At 39.2% G+C, this 26,887-nt stretch overlaps 1 protein-coding gene across 2 annotated transcripts in view; it reads left to right on the forward strand.

Moving 5' to 3' along the window:
* PLPPR5 (phospholipid phosphatase related 5) overlaps positions 1-26,887 on the forward strand; it is a 158,994-nt gene that overhangs the window by 104,161 nt on the left and 27,946 nt on the right. The window contains exon 4 of one of the 2 annotated variants that reach the window (XM_042873784.1): positions 13,054-13,242. The exons of the other annotated variant lie outside the window; for it this stretch is intronic. Coding sequence (XP_042729718.1) covers positions 13,054-13,242 — 189 coding nt within the window. The remainder of the gene's footprint in view (positions 1-13,053; positions 13,243-26,887) is intronic. 2 annotated transcript variants of the gene reach the window in all.

The following is a 26,887-nucleotide window of genomic DNA, read 5'->3' on the forward strand; positions in this document are numbered from 1 at the left end:
CTTTACTTCCATAGCAGAAGTTAGCCAAACTGCATGCATCAAAAACATAGTAAAAAAGCAATTGTACTTTTGCTTATGTGGTAGCTGGAGAGCAAAACAAGGTGTTGAATGAGGATTCAAGTATCCACAACCATGCAACCAAATCCTCTCTGCTGATACAAGGGAACAGCAACCACCAGGTGCCAGTGGTAGTGACTGTCCTTTGGTGGGGATTGTCTGCTTGTGGAGACCTGATGTCTGTAATGTTTTTGTAAGACTGGACTGACTGGTACAGAGAATGTTTATTTGCAGGGACGCATTAACAGCTAAGCTGTGTGTAACTTCCCAGCCTGTACTTCAAGAGTTTGTTTTGTGTGAGAAAAAGTAAAAATTACTTTTCCTGGAAAGCTGTTAGCCTTTATTTCTTAGATATTTGAGCAGGTCTTAAGGGGATACCGAATATAACGCAAGACTGTATGCAAATTCTATCTTACTTTTCACTGGAACATCTGAAGTGCTGTTGCTCTCTGTGCCACTTGTGTCTTGGCAGCACACTCCCCTGAGCTCGCTGGCAGTGACAGGGAGTTAGTCTCAGCTGCATGCTCTGCACAGTTTTGCCCATGCTCACTTCTCTGCCTGGCCAAGCCCTGGCTGAAGGCTAAGTGAAAGTCAGTACCTCAGCCCTAGAAGACTTGAAGATGCTGGCTGGAAACAGCAGCAGGGAATATTTACATTACATGTTAGCCAGGTTCTCTTTGCAGAGAACATGACTTTTTCATGAGCAGCCTGCAGGTTAGAAGTAAAAGAAAAGGTGAAGATCAGAGTGATTAACATTAGAGGAATGCCAAGTGTAGTGTTTCTCTTGCAACAAAGAAGAGTAAGTTTTTTTACACTTAGAGCTTGCTCTCAATCGCTGGCTCAACTCTGCTAAGCAGCGGCATTTCAACGGATTTCAGTAGTTGATAGTTAGCAGACTAACGGATGATAATGTACTTGTTAGAGCTAGTTTCTATTCACTTGGTCTTTCTAGCAAAGGTTACTTCATACATATTTTTTCCCCTAACTTGTTTCTAACTTATTTCTAACCTAATGAGAAAAATGATCTAAAGATGTACAGAAACTTCTGGTAGTATGAAAAGCAGTCTCAACAGACTTCATTCTTCTGGTGATATTAAGCTCTACACCTTTCAAAATGTTAGCTTTTCTCTGCAGAGCAGTCTCATAAGCTACTGCTGTCAACCGTTCAGAAAACATCTGTCCTCTTCAACTCACAAATTTATTGAGAACATGCACCTGGGTATTCTGTCATCTTTTCCAGATACCTTCATTAGCACTATTCAAAGCAGTGAACCCTGCTTTTATTGCTTGATCCTAGTGGATGGATTTGGAGTCTCAATCCAACTAGCTAAGCTGGAGGAAAAAATATACATTCTGTAAGACTTTGAAAGCTCAAAAGCTGAATGTGTATGGCAGAACCCGAGCTGTGTAAACATTTGTTATTTCCTGTTATTGTCAAGAGCTTCTGCTAGTTTAAGGCATTATTTATGCAGTCTCTCTTGTTCTTATTTTTTTCTATCAGATGTTGAATTCCTATGATGTTGCTTCATTATTTTTTTCTTTCTAGCAATTTTCCCATTTAAAAAAGCATCAGATTTTGAAAATAAGTTAAAATAAGTCAAAAGTTAGTTTCCCCAGCAATACCAATTGATGACAGACTATAAATGTAGATTCCTAAGGCCAGTTACTGTCCAAGAGCACTCACTTTTCAATTTTCCTTTGAGACCAGGTTTTTTTTCCTTCTTAAAAGACTTAGTAACACCAGATGCAAACTTCTGCTGTTCTTGTAAACCTCTGTGGTTTTAGATTTAGGTATTCTATGAAAAACATTAAGTGGTGCTATTTAAACAGAATCGCACAATATGACAATTGATATTATCTTTTGTTTTCTTTTTCCACCTCCAGTTATGCATATAGATGTACTTATTGAAATTTTAAGAGATGTAATTCTTTCATCCTGTATTCACCTCTAGAAATTACCAAAATTGCCTTTTTGAACACAGGGGTTAGAATGTCTCTAATTCTGGCAGTGGGCAGATCCTTTAATGTATGCATCTGTGAGACTGTTACTGACGTCTGTACTTCAGATAGCAGAGCTGCATTCATAAACTACCACTCTAAATTTTGTGAAAAACTTACCTTATTGCATAATGGACTTCCACATTCTTAGCATGCAGCCCTGAACTGTGCTTAGCTATACTGATAGGTTTTGTGGCTTTGTCTTTTTTTCAGTCTTTACTGGGGAAGTGGCAATACAGCAGTGTTTGGGGTTTTTTTGTGGCTTTTTTTTAATGCTTCTGAAATGATCCTGGCAGACATTTCTCTTTGTCTTGGTTATGCACTCTGCAGGGCTCTTTATGCAATTTATTCCCCATTGAACTGTGAGCTTTCTCATAGCTGAGAATAAAGATGACTCAGACAATTTATGGCTGATTCAACAGTAGGAGGTCAATCTGAGTTTCTCCTTTGCCCTTTGGGTTCTAAGGATTTATTTTCTGCCTAAGAAGAGCATTATGTATCATATCTCTCTTGTGTAATTTTCACAGTCTACAAATTTCTTCTTTCTTCTCCTGGCTTCCAATACCTAAGTAGCTTGTCAACAGTCTTAAAAGTTACAGCCAGTAAAATACTTAGCGAAAGATGCAGACAGTAGTTGCATATGAATAGGTAAACTGCAGTTGTATGAATTTGTGGTGATGTTGAAATGCCACAAAAGAAAGAAGTAAAAAGCATTTCACATCTTCCATTGAAGTACAGGCTTAAGAGCCATCACTTATCAAGCATCTTTATTTTTTAACCTTTAAATATATCTTCTCTTTAAATCTTTAATTTTTTTTTTCTTTCCCCATTGGATCCTTGACATGTTTCACTAAATATGTATACTAAAACCTGCATTTAGACAATCAAGGTCATAGTGTCGTTTCTGAATTTAAGTGTATTTGTTGGTGTTTATTTCCATTCAAAGACTTGCAATCCATTTTTCATATGGAGCAAGATGCCTAGTATCATTATGCTTCAATGTGAAATGAAACTGCACATAAACGAGGAAGTACAATCTTAAAATGGCATGCAGATTTGGTTCTAATAATACTGTTATTCTTGCTCTCTTCTCCACGGTTTAGCTCTTAATGTTCTGCATAGCCACTTGGATGCAAAATGTAGATCCTGAGAGGAAATGCACAAAGAACCAAGATTCTGTTAGCATCTCTACCCCATTGATAGTAATAAAAAAGCAGGTTTTTGATGTTTTAAGGAAATGAAAACTGTTACAAAGCTATGCAGAGCTTTGAGTACCGTACACATATGAGAACTACCAGAACAGGATTAAATATACAGAATCTTTGATGGAATTGAAATTATACAGACACTTAATAGGAAGAAGAAAGTAAAAAGCCTTGTGTATGTTATTGACAAATGTTGATCAGACTGTACTTACTGCAGTTTGTTAAAATTGCTCTTGAGTAGAAATTACTTCATGTGAGTTATTCTTGCACAATTTCCTTTAAATTGCTAATTTCTGTAGCTCACTTTAGTAACATTTTACTATGAAATATGTGTGTACCACAGTATGCATTGGTTCCATATTTGTAGGCAGCAGTAGTGCACTGTTAGAAATAGTCTGCAGGGAAGGTTTGGCTATTTGTGTAGTATTTTCTTTTAAAGAAAAGCAACACATTTTAATCCTTTGGGGCACTATCAAATAAACTTTTAACCATATCTAACAGGATGGTAAACATTCAGAGAAGGGCATTTTAACACCCATCATTCACTAGGCGCAATGCAAGTGTAGGAGAAAGAGTGATGCTTATGAAAAGCACTAATTGAGCTAATAAAACTTTTCAATATCTTCTACTGACAAGATAAACATTGAAAAGCTAGTGCTTCTTCCAAATGGATAAAACACAGTAAATCAGTAAGTGTTCTTTATTCTCAGGCAATTTCTGAGCTTGGCTCCAATGAAAAAGTAATACCCTACTAAGCAACTTCACTGTAGGCATTGTTTATGTTGTTAAATACTTGTGTAACAGGGAACCAGATGCAAGTAAATGTCCTGCATGTGTGGGTTGTGTTAGTCACCCCAGGTGATGCAGAAATGAGCTAGCTCCCCTTCTCTATTAATCCTCACCTGCTGGTAATGAATGCAATTGAAGTAGTCAATAAAATAAAGAGGGTGCAATTTCTCCTGTTTCTTTTAATGCCTCTTTTACTTTGAAGAAGTAAATCAAAGCACAAGAGGGCAGAAAGAAGGGATGATAAGAAGAGCAGCATCCATGGGAGGTAATCTTAGGGGAAATTAATCCATGAATGAATTTATTCAGAATTGTCTTGAAGTCTGAAGAGATTTCCAGATTCTTCCAGATGCTCTTCTCTCTGATGCAGTGTTTTTTCCAGCCTTGACCATGAGAAATACAGGAGGAAGAAAATTCTTAGCACTGAGTGAATGTACTTTGGTTTAATACTCCTTCTGGCCAGAAGAAGGGATGGAACCAGGAGTTGTGTGTGTGTAGGACAGGAACATTCCTTTGTTTTGAGGATATTTTTGTATAAGTAGGGATATTTTCAGACAGTGTTGGTATTTTTAAAGAACTTGTCTGTCATAACTATTCCCATTGGTTTAAATTTTAATGCTCTGTATTTCTTCATAACTCCCACACTAGTGATGTTTTTTGTGGAAACTGAAATGAAAAGATTACCAAGGAGTATCTATTCATTACACAAATCTAGTAGGACACAGTTATCAACGTAGGAATAAATTGGTGTGTATTAAAAGCAATGATTGTTTGTCCCTCCATTTTATTTTTTTTTTTCTGTTTTGGGTAAGAGTTTATGACAGAATCTCTGTGTCAACACTGTCATTACCCTTGTTTCTGAGGTTGCTAATTGCAACATGATTGCAGGAGAGCTGTGATATTGAATAGTGAGTGTATGATTAAAACTTGTGTGGAAGATACGCATGTTTTTGTGTTATCATCAGGTGGACTTTTTTCTAAAATTACTTTTAACGTCAGCTGTGTACCTCATGCCAATGTCAACTGGGACAAATTTGAAATTGTGCAATTTCTCCAGGGTAATTTTTCTTTTTATCTGCTAACTGAAACGTTAACTGCAATGCTCCTAATGAAATTAAATGCTGGACACCAGGATGCCTAATAAGCTAAATATCATGCTTAAATCCCATTTGGATACTGTCCTGATTACTTTAGAAGCAGTATTTAGTATGCTGGATATTAACATTGCTCTATGAAGAGGTTAATGCTATAAAAACGATGTGTCCTAAGATGGTTGTATCTTTTTAGTAACTACCCACTTCATTTCACTCTATCTCAGTTTTTGTGCTGTCTTAGTGGGAATCTGATCCTGTAGCCCTTATGTTCTGTCCTTACATCTCCAACTGCTTTTAATTTCTATAAATTAACAGAAGTCTTATGGGAGTGAAAGACCAAATGCTAAGAATATTTTAATGTCGCTCTTTTTTTGAGATGTACTTCACATTTACTGCTTTACCACATTCCAGTCTATTCAAAGTAAATGGACCTTAGATTCTTCCACGATTGATAACTTCTGGCAATGTGAAGTGAGGAAGAACCGCATAATACCTTAAGGCCATTAGAATAAAGTCACTAGATAGACATATGAAAAGAAATATTTGGAATAGTTCTGGCAGGTAGCAATTGAGCCTCTAAAAAGAAATACTGGAGATATTTTATGTTCCTTGATTCTGTTCCTGCAATCTGGCCTTCCCATTCCTCAGCCACTTGCCCAGCCTAGGGTCTTGGATGTGCCAAGTCATACTGTCTGCTCATAATCCAGTTCTCTTTGTAGTGCCCTACTCTCATGCCTGATGCTATCTGCTGTGTGAGCTGTTGAGGTGCTGTCTTTTAATCCTGCTCTGGTAGGAGCCTACAGAATACCCACTTACTGCGTTTCCTCATGATAAACCTGTAATTTGAACTCGTGATACTCTTGTCAAATTTGCTGATGAGCAGAAAGGGATGTCTTGTGACTTGTGAACAATTTTATCTTTCCTTCTGAATGGAAAATGGAAACAAGAAGTCCAGAGGGATATATAGTTCTCCTTGTCTTCTGAGACAGGTATATCTGGAAGTGTTGATGATCCGTAGAGCTGAAGCATTAACTCTTTAACTCCCAGTTCATTATATGATGTTATGAGGAATATCAGTAACAAAAATCATAACACCATGACACCAAGTTAGAGGAAATCTGGTTCTATTTTATTATAATTAATATTATATATATATAGTAATTGCAGTGAATCACCACTAGAGTGGATTGTAGTCATTAAGACTAAAGATTACAAATTTGTAGGTTGTAGTAAATTTGCTATCAGAGAATCATACCAGAAATAGATCTTGGGGGATTCCTAGGGGTCATGTAATCCACTTGTTCAGAGCAGGGCTGACTTCAACATTAGGTCAGGGTGCTCCAAGCCTTGAGCCAAGTCTGGAATATCTCCAAGAATGAAGATACCCTGTAGAACGAAAGTATAAGGATGTCTGGAAATGGATGATTTCTGCAACAGTTGTTATGTAGAATCTAGTAATTCAGAGAAGCTCTCTGACTACCTGCAGCATGGCAGCATGGGCAGGCCTAATGCGTTGTAGAGGTTGCCCTGTAAGTCCTTCTCTGAGTTTAGCCACAGAGCCCAAAGGGATGTTGTGGAAATGGCATGCTGCAGGGGGGAGCTCCCCAAAGTACCGAAGTGCCTGTCCTGCGGTAGGCATGAGCAGTAGCTTGGTGGAAAACCACTGTGGGAAATGGTATCCTTGGCATGGTGACAGTGGCACTCCGCGGTTATATGAATATTTTGTGCCTTTGAAGCTGTATGTGTCATTCAATCTCAAGTTTCCATCTTCCTTGAGTTTTCAGCCTTTTCTGGATGCTCAAGAGCAAGCTATAAAGGGTATTTTTTAGAGCAGAGATTCATGAAAACATGAACGTAGAGTGAGTGTCCTCGTGTTGAATGGAAACGTGCAATACCTTTGTTTCTTGTAGCTCTCAGGATCATGAGTGGTGAGGGCTGTATGAGGGTATAAATGAGCTGTGTCCTGAACAATGAGTATTTTGGATTGGTCTTCAAATATTTTTGATATTGTAAAGTTTCAGAATAATTGAAGAAAATCATCATCTCTATTACTAGCATGATTGGACAGACATCTGGTAGCAGTGAATTTTGTGCTTAATTGTGTAATAAATTCTGTGGGCTTTTTCTTTCTCCGCTAAAACACAGTACACATATCCTGAAATTCCTCTTTCTGTGCTTTTCATATGCTTTTAATTTTATGAAGGGATGGAACTTGGGGATGTGATTTCAGGTGTAATGCTAACGAGAAGTGTCTAGTATAATTTGTAAGAACATAAGTCGTTCTATCACACAACTGCTTGCGAGCTTAGCCAGTAGAAGCTACAATGAAGAGTGTATTGGATGTCTGCCAGGACGACCTGCATACACTTAATGATAACGAGATCTGGAAGTATGCAGTGATTATTGTGCATAATTTATGATATTAGTCTATTTGTCTTTCCCTTTTGAGAGAAAGTTAGAAAGTGGGTTGATTTAATCTAACATACAAGCTTGTGCTTGAAAGTATCATTGGAGTCCTTTATAATTTACCTGTTCATGATACTATTGCGGAGGGCCAAGCCTGGTTATGGTGTGAGATATCTGTGCAGGTTTTACTATGCACCTGCCTCTAAACTGATGAATCCTCAGTGTTGGAAGGATGACCTCATACTTGTGTACTGACTTGCCACTGTGACCGTCTAACTATTTTATGCAGTTCTTGGATGCTATTTAAGAGTGGGATTTAAAAATCAGAGCTTGGATTTGTCCATGTAGAGTCCAAGTTATAAGACAGCAATCTTACAAGCACACAGAGGATGATATTTCATGTGAATTTTCCTGCAGATAAACCAGATCTCCGTTACTTAATCCAGAAGTGCTGCAACCTCTCTAGCAACTTTGGCTGTTGCTCACACATCTCTGAGCAATATGTTTATTGCCTGCTTAAAAGCACTGCATGCTACTATACTACAGGTGGCTAAACTGTGGGTGAGAGCATAACCACAAAAAGGAGGCTGAATGTATTGAGGATTTCTTCATTCTTATGTGCTTTTGGACAAAATTTTCATACAATACAGAATCTTGATGAGAGACTTTAGTTCTCAGGATGTGCAGGCTGGTGGTACTTAATGTGCCTCTGGCATCCCAAATATTCTGTTCTAGCCTGTGAAGAACTTGTAAGTAATAATACTTCTCCTTAATTTGAAGATAGCAAGCAGTTTTATGAAGACTAAATATCTTATTGATGTAAACACTGACTGGGCAACTAATTTGCTGTGGCTACTACTCATTATATCCAACTCAATCATTTCATTGTTGCGTTGTCCTCCTCCTCATTTGTTTTATCTCCATCTGTTCATTCTTTCATTTACTTGTACTGCACTGTATGAGGTGCCCAAGATTACTGAGGCAAAATTTTGCCTTCTGTGGAAACAGGGTCTAGCTCTACGTGACACTGCAAGGCAAATACAGTATTAATGCTTATGCTACTATTAATTTTACTACTTTTTTTTTCCCTCCCTGTGTGATTCAGGAGAAGTATAATTCCTATTTTGGAACTAACTTAGTGATGTGGAGGTGAAAGTTAAGAGTAAAATAGATCACATCTCACTGCAGTCCTTTAAAAGATGGGTGGTAGTCTAAGCTAGTCATCAGAACTTGATTTATTGTTCTAAGTGGTATCATCAGGCATTGGTATTTCTCAGGATGGGATGAATGGCACTTTGAGGGAATGATTCATCCTGCTCTAATGTAGTACAGCTTAGTCACCTGCTGGAGCTGTCTCTCTATGTGAACTCCATGCTAGGACCATATGAAAAACTTACATTAGATGTCTAATTTGTCTGAATCATATTGTGGGTGTTTTGGGAATTAGATTCCACTTCTGATTCTTCACTGTGCTCCACTTGCTAGAAAATTATTTTTCTCTTGCATTATGATGCTCCTATGAACATAATTTTGGTAGTATCACAGAATTACAGAATGGTGTTTAGTTGGAAGAGACCTTAAAAGGTAATCTAGTTCCAGCTTCTCTGCTGTGGAGAGGATTGTCAGCCACTAGATCAGGCTGTCTAGGATGGCATCCAACTTGGCAAATGCCCCAGCCTTTAGGATTTTAATAACCATTGGATGAAGTTTCTGAAAAGCTTTTCATACATCAAAGATACCCTTTGCTTCTTAAGTTAGTTTGTGGATAAGTTTTTATGCAAGTCTCTCTCCTTCTATTTGCAGAATTTGCCTTGATAAGCCAGGAGGTCTCTAACAATTCAGTTTGTTCTTTCTCTTCATTGCTGTTGTATCATCAAAATAGATGCAATATTCCCCTCTGAACAGGCTGGTTTAGTGTAATGTGAAGATGTAACAGGGAAACTTCCATGGGGTTGCTAAATGCATCTTTATCATTCTGATAAAGCCTGAAAGAGAAAAGTAAAAACAGCTGGATGACTTCATATCAAGTTTTCCCATTAGGAAAGCTTTGTTGCGTTGACTGTGTATCTTTACTGCTTTTTGCCATAGAATTGATTTATAACTAGAAAATTCTTTTAAAAAGAAATGATGATATAGAACACATGAAGGATTAATGAATTTGTTTTTGAATTGGAAATATGTCCTAGTTATGGGGGTTGTGATTTCAGAGTATTACAAATCACTGGAGCTAAGGTTTCTTTTTGTCTGCATTGCTCTTCATTGTGTCTCTTGAGATGATATTTCACTTAAAATTAAGTAGCAAATGAAAATAACAAGATGGATCTATGACAACTCTGAGGGGAAACCCTTGCTCTAAGATCAGAGGAACTATTCCCAAGAGAGTTTCAAAACCAGTCTGTCTGTCGTCAAAGGTCAACCGGCAATTTTACCAGTACCCTTCTGAAACTAAAATCATTGGTTCTGGGCTTTTTTCTGCCATTCTGCTGTCACTGCATATCACTGATATAAATCAGCAGGGAATGCTGTAATTGCAGAATATATTTAGCTGCCTGTGTTAGTCACTGAAGGCTAATGTGTTCTTTCACTTCTATTTGTTCCATCTAATACATGCTTACGTATTTAACTGGGCAACCAATGAATATCGTGTTCATTATAATAAAAAGTATAGCTCTGGTTTCACTTGATCAGCTAAATGCATATTTACAAAAGCAAGCCAGTGATGTGCATGCCATGCTTTGCAGGCTGTTTGCAACAATGGGAATTTGTTTGTGACTATTAAAGTATTTGCTATTATTATATTTCTGCCTTTCATAATGCTTTCAGTGTTGTAGTGTCGTCTGGAGCTTGGACTTGCCTTGCCTATGCATTTTTAAGCGTTTTAAAAATTCATTTTGTAACAGATTGTATTCAGCTACTGCAGCAGTCAACTTACATAGGCAGAACTGTAGCAACCATCAATTACATGGATTTTTTTAAATGTCTGCAAGTGAGACAGAAACTAAACCACACTTTACCAGCTGCAAGAAACTAAGCCTTTCAGAGTGCTCTGAACCAATCCTTTGGCAACATGCAAACAAATCAATGTGCTATTAAAAATACCAAGAACAGCAGTGGAGCAAGAAATCTTTCTCAGGTTCTAATGTGTATTAGTAGTGCTGTTGGGATTGTTGTGGTGATTGTGCAACACTTACAGGGTGTTTTTTTTTCTTTAATTTTTTTCATTGTGATCAGAGTCTTGTATCAATGAAGATTTTAAATCAATTGGTAACTTTAAAGCTCCTCTGCAACTTAAATCTTGTGCTTTCTAGTTTACAATGGCAAATTCACTTGTAGTATTTGAAGCACTAGATTTAGCCAATAATACAAGTGAATACTGCAACTAGTAGATTTATCCCTTCCTGTTGCATACTGTATGTTTAAATGCCTGGAAGCCAGACCTTAGAGCTTCAATAGCATCACTGCTGTAAAGTTAGAGAAGCATGGAGAAGACTATTAAAGAAATTGAGAGGCATGACAATGAGGAGAATCTATGTTTCATCTAATGGCAGTCAATATCTACTTGCTGTCATTTGTGTAACATCAGAAAAGGCAGAGCATTGAGGATATGGATATACATACAGCCAGAAGTGTTAGTAATTTAGCTTAGACTGAAAGGGTGTGGTGAAGATGGAGTCAGATTCTTGTCTTTGGGTTCCCAGTAATAGGAGCAGAGTCTGAGCCTGGGACAGAACGCAGGATGTTCTGGTTTAATGAATGGAAATATTGTCAAGGGTTGGACACTGGCATGGTTTGTCCAGTGTGGTTCTGGAATCTCTGGCTTTTGAGATATTTAACAGCTGATGGCGTGGCCCCAAAAAGCCTCTGCCCGGAGTTGTGCTGACAAGGTGGTTGGGCTTTGTAACCTCTAGAGATTCTTTCCAAAATCCTTCAGGGATTTTGACAGCAGCTTCACAATGCTTATAAAGCAGGACTTCTTCTGTCCTCTCATTGCTATGGCACTCCAGGTGTATCTGTAACACGGATTTAGGCTCCTAATAGCAAAACTTGGAAATATTTTATTAGCTGGATAGTAGAACTTCATCATGCAGCAGCATACTGTGCCATAGTCACAGATGCACATGAGGAGCTCCCGGTGTTCCTCTGGGGCATCTGCTCGGCTGCAGCTGAAGAGCTGAGCACACTGCAGTCTTGCTGCTGGATTTGGGCCTTATGCCTTCACAATATAGCTATCTGTTTGTGACCTATAGGGGGAAATTAAGATGTATGTGTGTTTGATAATGGATATTGGACTCCGCACTAAGGAAATGGGGAAAAATGAAGTCTGTGCTAGGCAGAATTCACCACAAGATGTCTCATGTCTCACTATGCATTATTCACAAAGGTACACAACTATGCAGAGCAGACTGCAATGCAAATGGCATGATTCAGATTATTCTGGGGGGTATGTTAAGAGCATACAAAAATAGACTGGATGTGGAATCCAGAAGGGAAAAGCATGTTCTTCAAGGGCCAATTAAAAATAAATACATGGGAACTGACAGCGCTGAAGATGAACAAATCTCTCCAGAAAGGAGAAGAAAGCAAACAGTTAAACCCAAAGTGCAATGCGAGAATGATTGCATGTTAGAAAAGCAGGGCTATCCAATGCAATTTGTTATTTCTAACAGTTGTGATTCAGTAGGCCAAGTGCAATCTTTGATGCTAAAGAGTCTCTTACAGGCTGCTGCCGGTGGTAGCGTGGTGCGGTGCAGGGATGGGGGTGTCTGGAAGGAACTTCTTGCCTGTTGATGTTCAGCATGTGGACCAGAGCCTGCACATGGGTGATTCTGTGCAAGCACAGGGCGCAGTTGTTCATTCTTTGGATGTGCAGATAGGTATTTTTAAGTGGAACACTTTGAGGTTTGAGTCTGTGTGATTTTTTTTCTGGCACTGAAACAGACTCACGTTTTATTTGGAGGTGCTACTTGGGCTATGGCAGCTATCCGTTAGCTGCTAAATGAAAGCTTTCAGCATGAATTCCTTTAGAAGTTATCCGTATACGGAAGAGCATATATTGCCCGTTTGAGGCTTTTAACGCCGGTACATACAGCTACCAGGCGGGGCCGGGGCAGCCCGCGATGCGTTCCGGGGGCGAGGGCAGCCCCTCTACCGCGGCAGCCGGGGCTCTGGATTCGACTCCTTTGCTCTCGGAAGGGCTGAGGTCCGGCGCCGCGGTGCTCCCCGGGCGGGGCGGGGCGGGGTGAGGCGGGGTGAGGCGGGGCGAAGCCGCCCCCTCGCCGCCGCGCTCCGCCCGCCCGCCCGCTGCTCGAGCCGGCGCCTCGCTGGAGCCGGTACCGAGGCGGCGGGCCGGGCCCCCGCCAGCCCTGCCCTGCCCTACCCCGCCCTGCCGCGCTCCCCGCCCCGCCGGCGCCCGCGGTGGATGCCGCCGGGGAGCGGGGCCGCCGCGGCCGCCGGAGCCCCCGTACATGCGAGTGCCCTCTCCGCTCACCAGCATGCTTTACTTCCAGATGGTGATCATGGCAGGGACCGTGATGCTGGCTTACTATTTCGAATACACGGACACCTTCGCAGTCAACGTGCAAGGCTTCTTCTGCTACGAGGGCGCGTATCGCAAACCGTACCCGGGCCCGGAGGACAGCAGCGCCGTGCCCCCGGTGCTCCTCTACTCGCTGACCGCAGGCGTGCCCGTGCTGGTGGTAAGCAGGGGGACCGCCGCGGGCTGCCTGGGGCACGGCAGTAGGGAGCTGCTGTGCCTGCCCTGCGCCTCGGAAGTTTATTTTTAGCATCGCTTTATATAAGCACCGGATCGTGTATTGGCGGTCCTGTTTGGCTGGCTTTGGGTTTTTTTTTTTTTTTTTAAATATTATTTGGGTGGTTTTGTTTCTCTTTGAAGCGTGTGTCAGGTGCAGGCAGGTGGCTACCTGCAGGGACTTCTGGTTGTTGGCTACCACAACGAACACTTCACCTGGTATTAATGAAATACCAATCCCTCTGACAGCGTGTTTATTTATCATAGAAATGAACTGCGTTGTCAATGGATTAAATCGCTTTTGCTCAATTCGGTCATCTCCATATGTTATAACTACCGATGTGCATGCAAGCTGAACCTGTGTCTCTAATGCACTGTGACCTGTCAGTCAGGTTTAAATGAATGCATCAAAAAAGAAGTTTATTTCACTGGTTTTTTTTTTTGGTTTGGGGAAAAAAAGCTAGGAGGGAATTGTTGCATGCACTGTTTGTGTTGTCAGAGAATGAGGGCATCAGCGTCATTCAAAGATCCCTGACTGGGAAGGAATGAGATGGGAGTATGCAGCCATCAGGGCTGGATTAGATGCAGTGTTACTGGGTGCACACACAGTTACATGGACACAAACTCCCTGTAAAGAGTTCATTTTAGTGGACTGTTGTCAGTAGAAAAAGCAACACACCTTCACAGGAGGAGGAGGCCTCTTAACGCAGTAGCTTTAATGGCTGTGTACTTTTTCAGTGAACTATAAAAATAAAATAAAATCTGGGAACAGAAAACTTCATGAAGCTGATGCTGCTGTAACTGCAGACAGCATTCTGTTGAGCACTGAGGTAGCATCCAACAAAATCACATGGTTGGGTTCAGCTTTACTGTTTAAGATATCAGACTGCAGTCATTTACAGTGGATTTGTTCTTTTTTTCTTCTACAGAATGAACTTCTTCATTCTAGAGAATGAACTATCTTTAGCAAAATAGGCTGTACAGCTGTTTGTTTTACTGTTCTTTGTTTTAATATCAATTAGTTGACTATTTTGTTTGTCTGCTTGTTTGGTCTTTTGAACTCTTAAATGCTGTTGAGATTTTGAAGGTTATTTTGTTGGTGTTGTGTGTAATGTTTGGTTTGCTTTTAATTATTTCTTATGTTTGACTCCGGATATCATGAAGATTTTGTCAGATGCTCACGAGGAGCTCACTCTTTCCTAATGTGTGTCAGCAAAATGGATTGGTTGTTTCCATTCATTTCCTGGGTGTTAGGTGATTACATCAGAGAAATCACCATGGCATTTTAGTTTGCCAGTTTTGTAATTAGCCTCGGTAGACGCTTAGTAATGGAATGTAATGGTATTTAACTATTCTTCTCCTTGCTATCTTAACTGTCTCAGGCAAATGAGATGCACTGGTGGATCGGGGCATGGAAAGTCACATTGCAGGTGACTGTTGCACTTTTTAATTTTAACTTTTATTTTACCAAATGGAGACTTCAGCCTCTGAGAATGTCAATCTTGTGACTTCAGCAGCACCAAATCTAATCATTAACATTATTAAATAAAGGCAAAATCTTTCAGCCACAGACACAATTCTGTTCTGATTTTCCTTGGGCAGTTTTCCTGGGTTTAGTGCTTCATAGGACAGCTGCTCTGTCATGCATGAGATGAAAATTGTCTTTCACTGAAAGCAGTGATGAGGGCAATATTTGTACTGAAAGCTGCTTGTATGCTTTTAGCGGTAGTAAAACTCCCTTGTTAAGATTTCACAAGGATTAATTGTGTTCTGTTCCATTTTCTTTCTGTTTTGTCTAAAGATATTTTGAACATAGGTGCTCTGTGTATTTTTTTCTTAATAAATGAAATGTGTACTTGTTGCATGATTTGTTTTTATATTTCTGCCTGTAAGGATACAAACAAAGACCTATGAAAAATACGGATTTGAATGAATGAAAAGGTACTATGATTTGTGGAAAATTCACTGCTGTTTTCTGAATTTTTCTCTTCTGTTGCATTTTTTTTTGTCACAGTATTCTGTTAGTCCAAAGCTTCTAACTAGCTGCACTCTCTAGTGTAACGCTTATTTTTTTTTATTCCTGTTAGCTTGGCTTGTGGAATTAATGCTTTTTCTGGAGTTTTGAGATAGATCACTGGGGGTTCCTTACCTTGGTGTTCAGGGTAACAATTTATTTTATTTTATTTATTTATTTCTTTTGTAGGATTGGCACTTCTTCCATTGGAGCTATGAGTGCTTCAATCCACATTTCCCTAATGTGACTCCATAAAGGGCTCCATTGCATTGAATTTTCTTTAAGTTGCTCTAAAATGAGAAGAATTGGATTTTCCAAGTGACTTTGCTCTTTCCACATACTTGCTGTCCAAAATCTGAAAAAATAAAGTACGAGTAGCTGGTCTGTCCTGGTGAGCACCTCATCAGCAGTGGGTGCTGTGAGCTGTGACACAGCTGCTTCTCCACTGCTCTTGTGCCAAACCAGAGCTGCAGAAGCAGACATGCGGTGTCTGCTCACAGGGTGCAGGCATTTGCTGAAGCATCAGTCAGGATCTGAGTCATTTGACAGGGTTGTACCTGTGAGCACTATGCTAATCCTGGAAGTTCTCAGGTTAGTCTTTCAGATGGTGCTTCCTAGTAACACGTTTCTGTAGCTCTAGTGCCACATCACTGCCACACTTCTGTTCTCAATTCTGCTGCTTCTCTCGCCTGCCAGTCCCAGGTCATTCCAGGACAGCCGCAGCTGGTTGTCAGGTCACAGGTCTGCAGGGTTTGGATCTGGCAAATGGAGCCCTTGCCCAGAAGCAGAGGCTGCTTGCTGAGCAACACTTGGCTTGCACTGCTGCAATATAGGGATCTGAAACTGGGTCTCATACTCTGCACTTAGTATTTGCTGAATTTGAATTTCTGTAGTCTTATGTCAAGTATTTCAAATGTCTCCTATATCATGTTGCAGCTAGCAAGAAGTTAAATTGTGCTGTTCACTTTGGTGGACAATTTACTGTCCATATATAGAGGTTACTGTTCAAAGCACCTGTAACTTCATAGGCATAACAGCAGTTGGAGGAATCCAGCAGTTATTCTGTAGAATGAGAATTTCATCTCCCTCTTTTCAGTTGATTTCTAGTCTCTTGAGCAGAACACATATATATTGTTGGTTTTCAGTCTGTGTTGTGTGGATTATTTCTAACGGTTGTATGTATTTGTTAACTCTGTTGCTGTAAGTTCTTCCACTGCGATGACCTGAATGATGTCTTTTTTCTCTTTCTTTTAATGGCTGTATACTGCTGCAACTTGCTACGTAACAAAACATGCTCCATTCCAATCTAATACTAATATTTATGGAAGGTTTACAAAGTCACCTTCGGGCATAGGTAAAGTAATTCTTTGGGTGAGCAGATGTGTTTACATAAGAAGCATAAGGCAGATAAACAGTAGAATATCCTATGTAATGTTGATGAGGTTGCTGTTGCTCTCAGAAGTGTGTGGAAATCCAACGTAGGAGATTCCAGAGAGAGAGGATGAGACTCCCATAGGGGCAGCACTTGCCATGTGCTTGCGACTTCCCGCTTGTCTTGGTGACACAAGTTGAAAGAGTGAACACTGGCTGGGCATGCCTGTGCTTCTACTGTCTGTAGCAATGACAGCTGGAATGCTCAGTACCTTTTTATTTTCTTTCAGCACTTGAGTCAGGTGTAAAGGTGACAAGCAGTGTGCTCTTGATTTGATTCTACTCAAATATGCAGCGAGTGTAGATGTATTAGTTGAGAGCTCTGTGCTATTTAAGCCATTTCCTAAAATGCCAGTTCTTGCTCAGTGGGCCGGTTGCTTTTTTAGTCTTCTTATGACAGATGTAGCTTGGGAAATTTACGTCAGGCTAATCCTTCAGCTTCCAGATAGAAATGATTTGTAAAATTCTTCTCAGAATCTAGAGAGCAATCAATTCTGCACTGCTTCTTTCTAGTAGATCTTATTAATTTTGACCTCTCTATGATACCGTTAACCGTGCTCAAGGACTCTTTCAGTGAGTCCAAATGCTAATATGCATCACCTGAAATAAAAATAAAAATTCATCCAATACCTGGTGTAAAATTCAGTGTATTGGACTGATGATGTACGCTGACTGCTTTGTTAAAGTTAGGAGAAGATAATGACACATTTTCATTAGGATGTGTAAACAGTTTTATTATGCTAATGTTGTTTGTTTTTATTTCCAAGTAACAAGCAGATAATTATAGTACTTACTCATAAAACATACACTTTTATTTGCCTAGATACTCATGTATTCTCTATAAACCAATTAAAGACTGATTTGTTTTAGCATAATCCTCTTAATAGCATCATTGAAAACAATATCTTCAATTTAGACAAAGTGTTGTACTTTTTTTTTTTTTTTTTTTAGATCAGATGAATTTTTAAATTGACATATTTCAGGCAAGGAATTAGTGTAAAAACAAGGACAACAACAAAAAACAGATGTTCTGGCCTTCAGGTTAGGATTGGTGAGTAACTTTCTTCTTACTGAATTTTGAGGAATTTTGAAACCTGTCCAAAACAAACAAACAAAAAAACTGAGAAGGGAAAAGAGAAACATTGTTCACCTATAGGATGTACGGTATCTCGATTCTTTAAGAAACAACAAGGTAACTGGGAATAAAGAGAGAAAGGAGCCATCTTTTGAAGGCTCAGCACAAATGTCAGAAGTCTCTCATCTCTGCTGCCTTTGCTGATCTCTCAGTAATTCCAGTCCAGGGCAGGTCAAGAATAGATGAAGGATGGGCAAAGACCTGAAGGGGATGCACTGCTTGTTTCCAGTGCATAGAGCTGATGTGGTTGGGCGTGTGCCTGTCTCCCTTCCTTTTGAATCTGCTAGTTTCTATTTTCCTTCTTACACCTACAATTCCATGGAGTGTGATACCAGGGCTGAGCTGATTTTGTCAGACTGAGTTTTCAAAATGTTCTTGTCAGAGTAGCCTTAGTTAAGCTGCAGTTCACTCTGAAATGATTTTACTCTGATATAACTTAGTGCTGCACATAAAAAAGAGTGCTGGCTTGTGATCCATTTCTGGGACATGAAAGTACTCTGTTATCTCTTACAACTTTAGGAAGAAAAAACCCCACAACTTGAGAGTTCTGAAAAAGGAATATTTCTGGGAATTTGTTGTGCCAGGAGTCTATGAATTCCCCTCACACCTGAGAGCTTCAAATGATTTTCATTCCTGGCCTCAGTCAGAAGAAAGCACCACCTTCACAAATGTTTCCTCTGTCTATTTTGAGCATTTTTTTTTCCTCGTTCTTGGCTGTTTACTGAGTTACATTTGCTTCTGTGGATACTTTGATACTGTTGGGAAAAAAATTAAACCCAACCAACAGGGCGTAAGGGCAGAATAAAAGGCTTCTCTCCTGTTCTGCTTCTTCGAGTAGAAGTGACTTCAATGCATCCTGAAGGAAACTAAGCTGTTTTGTCACTTCTGCTGGAACTAAATCAGGAAAACTTAATAAATAATGTAGGGATGCACAATTGTCAGCAGCTCTGTGTAAAAGGGCAAAAAAAAAAAAAAAAAAAAAAAAAAAAAAATCTAAGAGTGCACAGTGAGGTATTCAAATGCTTGTTTTCATACACATTTTCTAAGGCAAACGCGAGGAACTGACCAGCAAAGTGCTCAGCCTACCCTAACACTCTTCTCAGAAGCAATGAGTTGCCTTGGTAGGTACTGACCTCCAATATCTGAGTGTCTCTGTGTCCTGTCTTGGAAATAGTAATGATAATGCAGCTGGAGATTATTAGTAGATCAGATTTATCCTCTGAAAGCAAATAGAAGTATTGTTAATTATATCAGAAATTGTCTTCTGCCTCTTACTGTGTGAGGTGTTTCAGCAGTCCTGGAATATCTTTGAGAGCTTATGTGTGTGCTCTTTTCTTGCTGGCACATTTGACAGACAGCTGTTTAGACTTTGCATGAAGAAGCAATTGCCAGAATCCTTTGTTTACTCCGTGATCGAGTTGATCCTGAAGGGACTTTTTATTCTCTGTCTTCATAACTCTTCACTCAACCTGCATACACAGGTGCAACTTCTTTTATTTCTTCTTCCTCTGTTCTCACTTTTTGTTCCCTTCACAAAACCTTTTTTTTTTTTTTTTTTTTTGGCAGAGGGCAATGCTGAAGCATTGAGGCTATTTACCTCATCCTCTTCCTTTGTGAAGAATTGCATTGTGACTTTACTTAAAAACAAAAACTACATCACACAGTTAAGGTCTGCAGTAACCTTGTGTACCAGATGTCAGTACTGGCCTTTTGGGGCACTTAGCAAGACAAATACATGGTTTGATAGTCTGATGCTGTTTTTGTCCGAGAGTGAAACCACTAATTGAACAGAGCTGTAACCAGGAGATACAAAAAAAGATTCACTACCACTGTGGGCTTTGTCGCAGTTCTTCTTTGTCTGTCTTCCTCTTATTCTGTGATGGGCTACATGAATGATGCCAACAAGTCATGTTTGTACTTCCAATTGAATTTATAATTTCTGCTGTGCTTGAATTTACAAACCATTACCATTTACAAACATGATCCATCTCGAGGCCATATGCTTCATCCCTTGATGGGCTCTCTGGATGGAAAGTGGCAAGCAGATGTGAGCAAGGCAGACAGGGTGCTGTTTGCAGCAGCTGAATGGCTGCTTCTCCTATAAATGATGCACTTACATGTAAGTGAGAAATTGTTAATCCAACTGATCCTGCACCATACGAGTAGGGAATTTGTATGCACAGTTTGTAATCTGAAATAGTAGGCTCAAAGTAATAATCAGCTGCGATATCAAGCAGTTCATGTCCATTATGCATTGTACAGGATTGAAGAGATGAGTGTCCATATGATGCAAAATAACAGACCACCAAAGTAGAAATTTAAGAAGTTTTAGCAGTGGTTTTCAACCTTCAGCACTGTGATGTTTAAAAATCCTTACCGTATTCTTGTAGCTTCTCTCAGATACGTTGAAGTGCTTGGTGGCCTTGCTTTCACCATAGATGGGTCTTATGTATCTAAGGTGCAATACCTCATAGATTATATCTGCGGTGGATATACCACATCACCAGTATTCAGAAAGCATCCTGGGACATGGTGTTCCAATGATGAATATCCTTTGTGAATATACTAGCGTTAATGTTTGTTTTATGGTACAGCAAATCTGGCTTTGGAAAAGGAAGGCAAAAGTTCTGACACTTTCTACTTCTGATGAGAAGTCTGATTTTGTTCATATTGCTTCACCTCTCCTGCAAGCGTTTATATACAAGGGCCACCTCGAAAGTAATGCTTCCTATTTTATTATGTTGACCTGTGATGCTAGAGGTGGATGTGGGTCTGGCAGTGAAGGTTGAACCTTCCCACCAATATTTTGTTACGTTTTGTGACTGTGTGACAGACAGCAGCACAGGGACAGTCTGACAAATGGTGTCTGATGTGGGAGTGTGCATGAAGCAAAGGTGTGTCATTGTATTTCTCCATGCAGGAAAAATGATACCCGCTAACATTCACTGATGCTTGCTGAACATGTATGAAGATGAAAGAGTGGGTGTGAGCTCAGTGAGGCGGTGAGGTGTGTGTTTCAGCTGTGGCAGTAGTGGTTTACCTCCACTGGTGAAGATCTGCACAAATGCAGCATGCAGGCTGGCAAACACACATAGTTAATGGTGGTGACTATGTTGAAAAACAATATTTTGTAGCTGAGAATTTGCTTTATTGAACAGTGTTATTTTACTCTTTGTTGTGTTTTCCATGGAGAAATAGGAGGCATTGCTTTTGGAGCAATGGAAGCTACATAATTATATCCAGCGTAAAGCAGTAACAAATCTGCAGTAAAAAAAAAATTACTGGATATATTAGTTTTTATAAATTTAAATCTACTAGTAATTTAAAATTTGTTCAGTACCTCTTTAAAATTGGATCTTGATCCTGTATTCTATTTCCTGGATAGGAGGCACCATAAAACTAAAAAAGAAAAACAAACCACTGTCTTGTTAAACTCTAATGAAAGCAGTAAGCTATGAATTCCACTTCTGCTTGCTATTTTGGACAACATACACTGTTACCTGCAATTTTGCATGCATTTTATTAATATTCTGAATGCTCTCTATACAATTATAATATGGTGATTCATTAATAACATATATTTGCATTCATGTACAACCAGTTATGTGTTCAAAGGGGTTTATTCTTTATGAATAGCATTTTTTCCTCTGCAAATATGACTTGTTGCCTCTTACATGCATATGGTTAGGGACTTTCAGAAAAAAAATAATTTAAAAAAAAAAAAAAGCCAGCTAACTGTTCTGCTGTTCTGATTCTTTTTTACAAAACATATTAAAACACCTGTTGTTTTATGCTGGAACTTTTCTTGTTGTTTTCTTGTTGTCTCTAGAAGGGAAGTCATTAATTGTCATTCAATCTGTGAATGATATTATGAGGATTTTCTTTTGTCAATTTATATCTTGTCTCTTTGTAAATCAAGAATTAAGAATTAGAGTCAAGGTGGAACTCAGCTTCACAGTGTAGTTATTTTGGATAGTAAAAGAGATTTCTGTGACGTGTCCATACCAATTTAATGCTCTGACATGACTGAATTAATTCTGCTTAAAGATTTGTTAATTATGGGTCAGCTGAGCTGCTGTGACCAGCCACATACCTACCTACAGCCTTTGGGGAGAATGAGATAAAGGATTTTAGCTTGATCAGTTTTAATTTAAGACCAACCAATACAAGCTACCTTGTTGGATGTTGTGGTGTGGGTGCACAGGCTGCCTGCGCACACAGCTCTGCTCATAACTGGCTCTAGTGTGGTTGGCCTGCTGCTGCCTGCTGTCTGCCCTCCCTGTTCACAGCCATGTTCATCTCTATGCAGAGCAGTATGTGGACATGCATGAGTTTTAGCAGTATGATCACGTTTACATAGGTGGAACTTGGTGTCCAGAGCCTCCCAGCACCGTGGTTTTCTGTGGTGTGTGCCCTCGGCAATGTCAGGGTGCCCCCATGCTCTGCTGAGGCTGCTCTCAGGCTGCGGCTGCTGAGCATCTCACGGGTGTGAGCCTGAGTGCCTGAGAGGCCCAGGGAGGTAGCAGGGGCTTGTGCTGCACCATGCCATAGATATGCACGTGGCAGTGAGAGGGACATCCTGCCTGCTGGGGGCCCTCTGTGCCAAATGCTCATGCTCGGCTCACATCAGCACTTGGGTGACTCATGGGGACTCTTCCAGAATATTTAGCAAAGGCAGATGAGATTTGTAGGCGGGCTGACCTTAGGGTATGTGAGTAGTTTGTGGATGTTTGCAGCTGGCAGAATGAATGTACAGAGTAGGCTGTGAACTGTGTCAGGCTGTGCAGTGATGAAAGGGTCTGGGCACCCAAGCAGGATGTCGCCTTTGCTACCTGGGTGTGAAATGGTAACTGTGAAACTGGGCTTCTCTGTAAAGCTTTGAGATTTCTGCGTAGAAAGAATTGTACTATTTATTGATTAAATATCTTAGCATTGGTGGGATTTCATCATGTGACTCAGTGCTGCCTTGAACAGAAGGGCTTTCCTGAGAGGAGTGACATGTATGAATGAGTGTGGTGCTGATAGCACCTTTTCATTGAGCCATTTAACGAGTCAGTATTGTGGTTTTACTAGGAATTTCTTTTGTTTCTGAATTGAATCGCGATGGCTCTGTGACTTCTACAGTGGAAGAAATCATAAAGCAGAGGCTATTTCTTAAAACAAAAACAAAAACATATCATTAGAAAAACAAACAGCAATGACAAAAACAAACTCAAATCTTTGATATATTTACCTACATGTGTATGTAAAATGTGCAGCCAGAAACAGCCAGGTTTAGAGGGTTGATTTATATTTGTAATTAAATTCACATACTTTTTAACTTTGAATGTCAAAAACAGTGGAAAAGAAGCCTGAAGGAATTAGTTCACCACACCAGAATACCTAAGAGTACCAGGATATGCTAACCCAAGAAGGTTAGCATATTGCAGAGGGTGTAAAATCACCTTTCAACGCAGCATACTTTGAGCTTAAATTGCTCAAGTAATGAAAGATTACATTCAACCCTGATTAAAAGCAGAATATATGTAAATATATTTATGTAACAATTATATACTTTGTCAAATACTCATATATTGTCTTCACAGAGAAGACCAAATGCCAAGTCCTATAAAGTCTACCACGAAGACAGTGTCAGAACTTCGCGAAATAGATGTGAAATAGATTAATTCATCCTTCAAACATGTCTCTCACCAGTTGAGCTTTTTTTGAAATTGTTTGATAAAGACAGCAACTTGCTAGCTTACTGTGTAGTTCTGTGCAAAGAAGGTGAGCTTTGCTGAGGAAACCAACATGCGTGATCATATGAGTGGAAGGAAATAGAGGCACATGTTGGAGAATAGTAGCTGGGATTTTTTTTGGCTTACAGACTTTGCAATTAGTTTTCAGAGTACCGTAGCCTGCCTAAAAGAGCCGTTTTTATGCTCTGCTGTCTTCACAGCAAAGTATACAATCTCCCCTCTGTTTTGTAGGCATTTCCTGTACTAGGAATTTTTTGCTGAAATTTCCCACTCTTGCTGCTTCTGTTTCAGCCCATTGGCTGCTGTGCTAATGAGGGCACTTGGGACTTCCTCTTAATTCAAGCATTGCATTGTATAAACTCCTAAACAGGGTCAGACAACATAGTGTTGCCAGCTGCACATCTGCAGCCATCTGGATTTGTGGCAGGAGCGCTAAAATAGACATGGTGTAGCAGAGTTGAAAGAGAGACAAGAGCAATGTAAGTCATATTTGCACAAAACCCTAAAGTAAATGCCCCATGTTTGATTTGCAGTACGTACAGAATCGTTATTGAGACGTTGCATTTGCATACATATGTATCAAATAAAGAGCGATGGGATGTGCTCTAAAAAAAATCTTGTTGGCTCATTCCTTGCCATTGCATTTTTGCAAGGAGATTTAAGTAAACATTAAAACCTCTGATAATCAAACAACTCTCTGCTCCCACTTCTATGCCTTCATTAATAAACATCACTTGAGTGTATTCATTTATTACGATATCATTATTAAAGAGAAATAATTGCATGCTGTCAAATTACAGCTCTCAGGACTGAGAACAGAGAGGCAGGTGAATGGTGAACAGTGCTTTCTACCTGTGCATACCAGCTGTTAGGGGACCACCTGAGTGAGGGTCTTATCTCCTTTCCTTTCTGATCCTTTCTCATTGCTCAGCATCTCTAGCGACTACACCTGCAATTACGCTGTGGGTCTCCTGCAAGACAATTCAGATGTGAAATGGTTCCATTCATTTAGATTCCATGACAGAATTGTCTGTACAAGTTGTAGTCCCTTCTTCCATGAAAGCTTTCATTTGTTCATTTGTGTTAGTTTGATGGCTGTTGTTTTTGTGTCGTTTTTTTTTTTCTGGGCTTTCTTTGTTTTTTGTTTTTTTTTTCCTGCTTTCTTGGGCAGTAGAAGTGTGGGTTTTCTACTCAGTGTTTCTAGCGCTGTTTCTACACTTAATATTTTGTACAACTGAAATGAGACAAATCAGAATAAAGTTCTCATAGTTCTGGATCAAAGTTTTTGCATGCAATAGTTTTTTGAGTGTTTTTAACTCATTTTTAATGACATCTGGATCTTCTGGAATTGTTCCTCACTGTGTGAAGGCTTTTTTTTTTTTTTTTTTTTAAGAAGAGTTATTTTTAGATAATATGCTTATCTGTGAGCACTACGATTCTGGACTTCTCTTTCTAACTTGCATGATTTAAAATACTAATTTTGAAACAGGTAGTACCACCCCCTTGTAAAAATTATAGGTTTTGTTGGTTTTATTATCTTCTTGGTATGTCATTTATAGCTGAAATATATCTTCCATTTTGATATATTGTTTTTTATCTACAGTGCCGTAAGTTTTCACAACTAATCCTATTAAATTTAGTGTTTTTTTTTTACCTTTGATTTCAGCTGGAAAAAGCTAATGACCTTTATGTTTTTGGCTGGCAATTATGTTGTATCCTCAAGATTAGAATTGAGGAGGATAAAGTTATACAGAGGCTGTTATAACTCAAGTGGAGCTAGTCGTGCTTTCAAAACTCTTTGATTGTGAAGATAATTTTTAATTTAAAAAAACATAAAATTGTTTTATTGGGTTATCTACTTGAATTTATCATTATAGGTCAAGTGGTAATGGACGGTAACAGAGAAGTCGAAAACAATTATAGATATATTTCTTGCAGATGTGTATTTTGTCACAGTAAACCAGAATACAATTTTTGTGGAATCTTACATGTATTACTCATACAAACAGCCTGTTTGCATCATAAGTATATTAAAACACTAGAGTGCTTATGTTGATAGGGTAGTTGGTCCTTTAGTTTCAGTTGCTTGATGTCTATCCAATTTCAGTGAAAATGGATTTCCTTGAGCTGGTCTCAGAATAACATCTGTATGGTGTAGCTGGCCTTGAGTAGAAGTAAGACAGTGTGAAAAGCAGAAAATTCAGATGGTCTCCTTCCTCTGAGCCTCTGAGAACAGTTGGCTCTAGTCATATACTGACTGTAAAACCACCAGTCTGTGACCAGAATCTTTAAGAGATGCCTTTTTACATGATCAGTTTTCATTCAAATGGAGATGAAAGAGCATTTATGTTGAATTTTGCATTGGATGTTCATTCTGAATAGGAAACCGTAGTTGTGTAGACCACCTAGGCTTTAAAGCAAGAAGTAACATAGCTGCTGGAAATGATCATTGGTATGGGATTGTTGCCATTAGTATTGTGTTCACCTTGGAATAATGTTCTCAATGTGCAAAGATGGATTAAGAAACAAACTGCTTTCAAGATGAAAAAAAAACTTTTTTTAATTGTTTTTTTGGATATCAAGACAGTGAGAGTGGTTTACCAAGACCATGCCATAAGGAGCTACAGGTTTTTTTTCATATTTCACTTAAAGTTGAATAGAAGACATTATTTCTGCAATTGGTTCAGGGCTGAAAACATTACAGCGATGCTGCATGGAATTTATATTCTCATAATGAGGAGAATTGGTTGGATTTTGAACATTTTTGTTTTTCCTTTACAAATATTACATATTAAATGTTGAAGCAGAGCACTTGGGAAAAAAAGATGTGGAAAAAATTGACGTAAAGCTGCTGTTCAAAATCCCAAATGAAATAATTACATGTACTAACAACTTTTTTCTAGTAACCACTTGTAGATCCAGAAACTGAAATTAATTGTTTTTTTTTATCAGATTAAAAGTCATTTTCCTAACTGTGTCAGTTAAAGGAAGTATGGAGCTTGGAAAGTTTGGATAATTGCTCCTTCAGGTTGTTTGTTTGTTTGTTTCCAAAAAGAAGATGTGAACTTAGATGAGGAAGTCATTTAAGTTTTATATAACTTTATCTGGAGTATTTCAGCCTGAAATAATTACTTTTTGAAATAACTACTTACTTGCTCTATTTGTTTTTAGAAGGCAGTTTTGAATTCATTCTTTCCTTTCTCCATCAGTGTTTTCAGATCAAAATTTTAGATGTGAATGATTTTCTCTAAATTATCCTTGCTTTTATGGATGT

Source organism: Lagopus leucura, unplaced genomic scaffold (assembly GCF_019238085.1).
Source record: "Lagopus leucura isolate 7727_CA_CO unplaced genomic scaffold, USGS_WTPT01 Super-Scaffold_100009, whole genome shotgun sequence".
In the NCBI taxonomy this organism is placed as follows: domain Eukaryota; kingdom Metazoa; phylum Chordata; class Aves; order Galliformes; family Phasianidae; genus Lagopus; species Lagopus leucura.